A 5335-nucleotide genomic window follows, 5' to 3' on the forward strand; every position below is an offset into this window, starting at 1 on the left:
GAAAGTCGGTCCCTATAGACTCTTCTTAAAAAGAATGAAATATTATATAATTAATATGAAAAACAAAATCTTTAATCAGAATGTCTAACACTCCGTTCACTATATTCAATATAAGACCTACCTAGTTGTTGGCATTGTGTGCTCGTAAGAAGAGCCCGGGATGTTCAAAATCGTCGGCTTCCATCTTAACTAAAATGATTAAAAGTGTGAATACTATTATACTTTTAAAATTATTAACTATAACTATGCAGTGGAAAGTAGTATAATATAAATGTATAATCTAAGTCTATGCCGAAGAAATACATTTTATATACTATTTGATAAAAGGCAAATAAAATTATAGGCGAACATCAATTAAATAATTATACATCAAATAAATATTGTATTAAATATCTAAATTTCTTCTAAATGAGTAAATCTATTCTAAGGAAAATACAATTATATCCTATATAATAAATGTTACTATACAACAATTGACAATAATATTAATTAAATAATGTGTTAATACTTACTATTTTAAAGAGTAGAAGTAGCTGCCCAGTATAAAAGGAATGGTGTCTCAGCCGCTGAATGTGTGTAAGGACATCACCTAAAGGCCTGTTTTAAAGTCAGACAGCAGGATCGCTCCACCTACATTCACATCCCAGTTCCGCCTCACCAAAAGGTCTCAAGCAATCGGCAGAAAGTCCACACCTCCAGTTAACACCCACAAGAGCCTCCCAGTTACAGCCCATCATGCTGACCCAAACAATCATGGTATACTCATATTATACTGATATCAAGCATTATATATTTGTATTACATTCCACATTTAATTTCATTTTATACATTTTGATTTTCTGATGAAGACGGCATTGGTTCATGAGAACATGTCTTCTAGACACGATGAAAAAATATTAGAGAACCAGTATTTTACGCCTAAAGCATCAGGATCATACGGCGGCATTGATAAATTATATAGAGAAACTAGAGATTACAATTGTGCGTGATTGGTTAATTAACCAGGATAGCTATTTGTTGCACAAACCCGTGAGAAAGATTTCTGACAAATAAGATCATGGTCTCAAACATGGAAGCATTGTGGCAAGGAGATTTAGTGAGTTTAATTGACTATTCGAAGGAAAATGATAATGTTAAATATATCCTTACTGTGATTGATTGCCTATCAAAATTTGCGTGGTGCGTAGCCTTATCAAACAAGACTGGGGCCGCTGTAGCCTGTTCATTCGAGTTGATATTTCAAAATGATAAGCGCATACCGAAGAAATTACAGACGGATCGGGGCAAAGAATTTATTAATTCGTCGATGAAGCGCCTTTGTAAAACGTATGATATTCTACATTATCTTACGAATAATGCAGTTAAGGCCTCTATTGTGGAGCGGTTTAATCGTACATTAAAAACTCGAATGTGGCGGTATTTTACAAAAAATAACACTAATAGGTATATTGATATTTTACCAGATTTGGTTGATAGCTACAATCGAACCTATCATTCTACCATTCGATGTAGACCGATTGATGTTACAAGCAAAAATTCACTACAAATATGGAAAAATATTTATGGCTCGAGCATGAAAAATAAACGTATTAATCCTTCTTTTAAAATTGGCGACAATGTACGTTTGGTCCAATATAAACGTACATTTATGAAAGCATATGAACAATCATATACCGATGAAATATTTATCATATCCGAAATTAACACAAAATTCCAATTCCCCCTCTACAAAATCATGGATTTGTACGGAGAACCTGTGATTGGGTCATTTTATAAGGAGGAACTACAAAAAGTCACATCGGATGAGAATCGCATCTACAAAATAGAAAAAGTGTTAAGAAAAAAGCGCGTCAGAGGGTCCACCCTGTATCTCGTTAAATGGAAGGGATATCCGGAAAAATTTAATACTTGGATTAAAGAAAACCAGCTGACGGACCTCTAATCATGGATTCTGGATCATTTTATATTACCCTAGCATGTAATGCGTCAAGTAAGCTATTCCCAGACAACACGATTTCGAATTTTACCACTAAACTGGCAAAGCCTGTACATCTTGTAGGCCCATATGAAGTTGCCCTCACAGAATTTCAGTATCCCCACACCTGGTTTACTTTCGAAAATAGCGAAGGCACATTTTTTCTTGGAAAACGAGGGGATGTTCTAAGAGAATATTTCGTAAAAGCAGGCTATTATTTAAATATTTCGGATCTTATAAGGGCCATTAATGAGTGTATCGACAGCATAAAGATCGCCTCCGTTGGGTTTAAACTTCGTTATGATGAAGTGAAGAGAAGTGTTACTCTATCGGATTCACCCACGATACATTTTGCTCCAGGTCCAAAATTGACGCATATTTTAGGGCTACCGCCTTATATTGAGGCCTATGATAATAGTGTGATTAGACCCAAGGAGAAGAACTACGCAGATATCATGAATGGATTTTATACCTTATTTGTTTACTCAGACATTATTAACCATCAGCTAGTCGGAGATTCTTACGTCCAGCTTCTGAGAACTGCGCTGGTGACTGGTAAAAGTGGGGAGATCATCACACTTCAATACACAAGACCTGATTATGTGCCTCTATGCAAACAGCACTTTGGTTCTGTAAGCATCTCTATCTTGACTGATCAGGGTACACCTGTTAAATTCAAGTACGGAAAAACTATTTTGCGATTACATTTCAGACCGCGTCGTGATTGACACGTCAAAATGGTGTCGCAACGTGTTTACAGAGATCCGACCATTTATGCCCGCTACTATATTGCTCAGACGGGCCACGGTTTAGAGGGATTTCGCAGTGATGAGTACATGTATGGGGCTGGGCTTGCAGGAATATTTAGAGGCTTATTTAGAAAAGCGGTTCCTCTATTGAGAAAAGGACTTGAATTAGTAAAGCCCCATGTAATGACAGCTGTTTCAAATATTGCTAAGGACGCCATTGCCTCTTTCTCAGCAGCCGCTATGAATAGGCTAAACACACCTCCTCAGGAAGGCTCCGGTATTGTTTATGTTGCTAAAAAACAGAAAAAAAGAAAAAGGCGTGTTCGCTATTCACCCTCACCAATGCTCATGAATAAAATCACACCCGCAAGACGCAAACGCCAGAAAAGAGTAAGACGCAGTGTTGAAGACATCTTTTAGGAAAATATATAAAACGAATATATTATATATAAAATGGCCTTCATACATGATGCTTCGGTGGAGTGCATGAAATCAGAACTGGATATTTTTCAAATACCTCCTATGCAGGTTTCTGTCGAGAAATCAATATTCATAGACGTTCAGCCTATTGCGGCTCTGGCGGACAATGCACCACTTGAATTTTTCATATCGGGAAGTGGTGAATATTATTATGATTTAAATAATACCCTACTTTACATAAGTTGCCGGGTCGTAAAACAAGATAATTCTGCCATCGCGGATGGAGCCCGTGTAGCTCTCATTAACTATCCATTAGCGACTCTTTTTAATCAAGTTGATGTCACCCTGGGTGATCGCCTCATCTCACAATCAGACAATCTATACAGCTATAGGGCCTGCATTGAAGCTCTGCTAAATTACAGCGCACAGACTTTAGCCTCCCAATTCACATCAGGATTATTCTATAATGATACCGCCGGACATCATGATGTACGAATCCTGGATGGCGCCAATGTGGGCTTCAACAAGCGGGCTCATGCAGTAGCTCACTCCAAGCCCGTCGATTTGCTCGGTCCAATTTTTAGCGACATTTTTAATCAGCCGAAGCTTATATTGAATGGACTTGACCTTAAAATCAAGCTGACGCGAAATAAAGATGCGTTCTGTTTAGTTTCTGCTGACCCGGATCCGCTCAAAGTACAGATTCTGAACGCGTGTCTCTATGTAAAGAGAGTCCAGGTGGCTCCCGCTGTGAGGATTGGTCACTCTCAGGCCTTACTATCTGCTACAGCAAAATATGCTATTGATAGGGCCTGTATGAAAGTGGACAGCATCCCTGGGGGCACCCGAATTTCTAATATAGAAAATCTATTTTTAGGGGCCATTCCACGAGTAATTATATTGGGCTTTGTAGATAATGAGGCCTTTAGCGGTACGTATAATAAAAACCCACTGTACTTTCATCATTCTAATGTAAACCATGCGGCTTTATATTTGGATGGTCAGCAGATCCCCTCCCAGCCATTCCAACCTAATTTCAATATTGAATTAGCTGTAAGAGAGGATATGGCTCTTGCCCATATTTCTGGAAAGCAGAAGGCCGATTGTGCACTGGCAATTGGCCGAGAAGAATTTATGGACGGCTATACATTTTTTGCATTTGATTTATCAGCCGACCAAGAACCTGGAGGTCACTTCTCTCTCATAAAAACTGGGAACCTGCGTTCTGAAGTCCGATTTGCGCTAGCCACCCCCATACGATAAATATGGTGGTATACGGCGTGAATTCATCTATTCTAGAAATTAATGACCGCCGTGAAGTATTGTATGATTTCTACTGATGATGGATTCCCTGCAGCTCACTACGTTATTGAAAGCCGATCACTATACAGAGGCCATATTTTATGGGGTGTATCCGTGTGACTTGCTACCGTCACATAGAGTAACTCAGAGGCCAGCGGCGTACATCGTAAATACAGATCGCTCCAATCAGAGCGGCAAACATTGGATATTAACTTTACTTTGCAATGAAAAGAATGCGATATTCTTTGACAGTTATGGACTCTCTCCAGACAGCGAACTTTCTCCGGATGAATTTATAATCTTCCTAAAGAGAAATAGCGAATTATTCTGCTATCAAGACAGGCAAATTCAAAATAATTATAGCACGGTGTGCGGCCATTATTGCGTGTATATCCTAAAGGAACTTGCAAGGGGCCTTTCATTCCATGAGATTTTACAACATTTTACTGATGACTTAAATCATAAAGATAATTTAGTTTATAAATCTGTAAAGAAAGATTTACTTGAATCAAACTATTCCCCCTGCAAACATTCTTTTATATTTAAGCAGCGTTGCTTATCACTGTGTAATATGTAGGATATTACACATATTACAATGAGTGTATGATTCCTTTATTATTATAAAAGCCAAAGAATCAATACTAATTGAAGTTACCACGGGAAAGTGTCTAGGATGCAGCGACATCTGCTTATCAGTGGTTTTTGCTGAGTTAGGTGTAAATAGTGACCTCTGTTTTGCTCAAGTGAAATGATAGTATCTATTGTATTGTAATGATATACTCTGACATCTTTTTCCTCTCTGCTATTTCCTAGAATCTATTGTATTGTAATGATATACTCTGACATCTTTTTCCTATCTGCTATTTCCTAGAATCTATTGTATTGTAAT

General features: G+C 37.9%; 1 protein-coding gene across 1 annotated transcript; it reads left to right on the forward strand.

Moving 5' to 3' along the window:
• Positions 1-3177: 3177 nt before the first annotated feature.
• Positions 3178-4407, forward strand: LOC141078120 (uncharacterized protein F54H12.2-like). The gene has a single exon (XM_073564958.1). The coding sequence runs from the start codon at positions 3178-3180 to the stop codon at positions 4405-4407; it is 1230 nt and encodes a 409-aa protein (XP_073421059.1).
• Positions 4408-5335: the final 928 nt, after the last annotated feature.

This window comes from Dendrobates tinctorius, unplaced genomic scaffold, assembly GCF_039654945.1.
Source record: "Dendrobates tinctorius isolate UK_male_01 unplaced genomic scaffold, ASM3965494v1 ptg000504l, whole genome shotgun sequence".
Classification (NCBI taxonomy): domain Eukaryota; kingdom Metazoa; phylum Chordata; class Amphibia; order Anura; family Dendrobatidae; genus Dendrobates; species Dendrobates tinctorius.

Excerpts from the sequence above, each read along its gene's own strand:
- LOC141078120 (XM_073564958.1), top strand. The coding sequence starts at position 3,178 with ATGGCCTTCATACATGATGCTTCGGTGGAGTGCATGAAATCAGAACTG.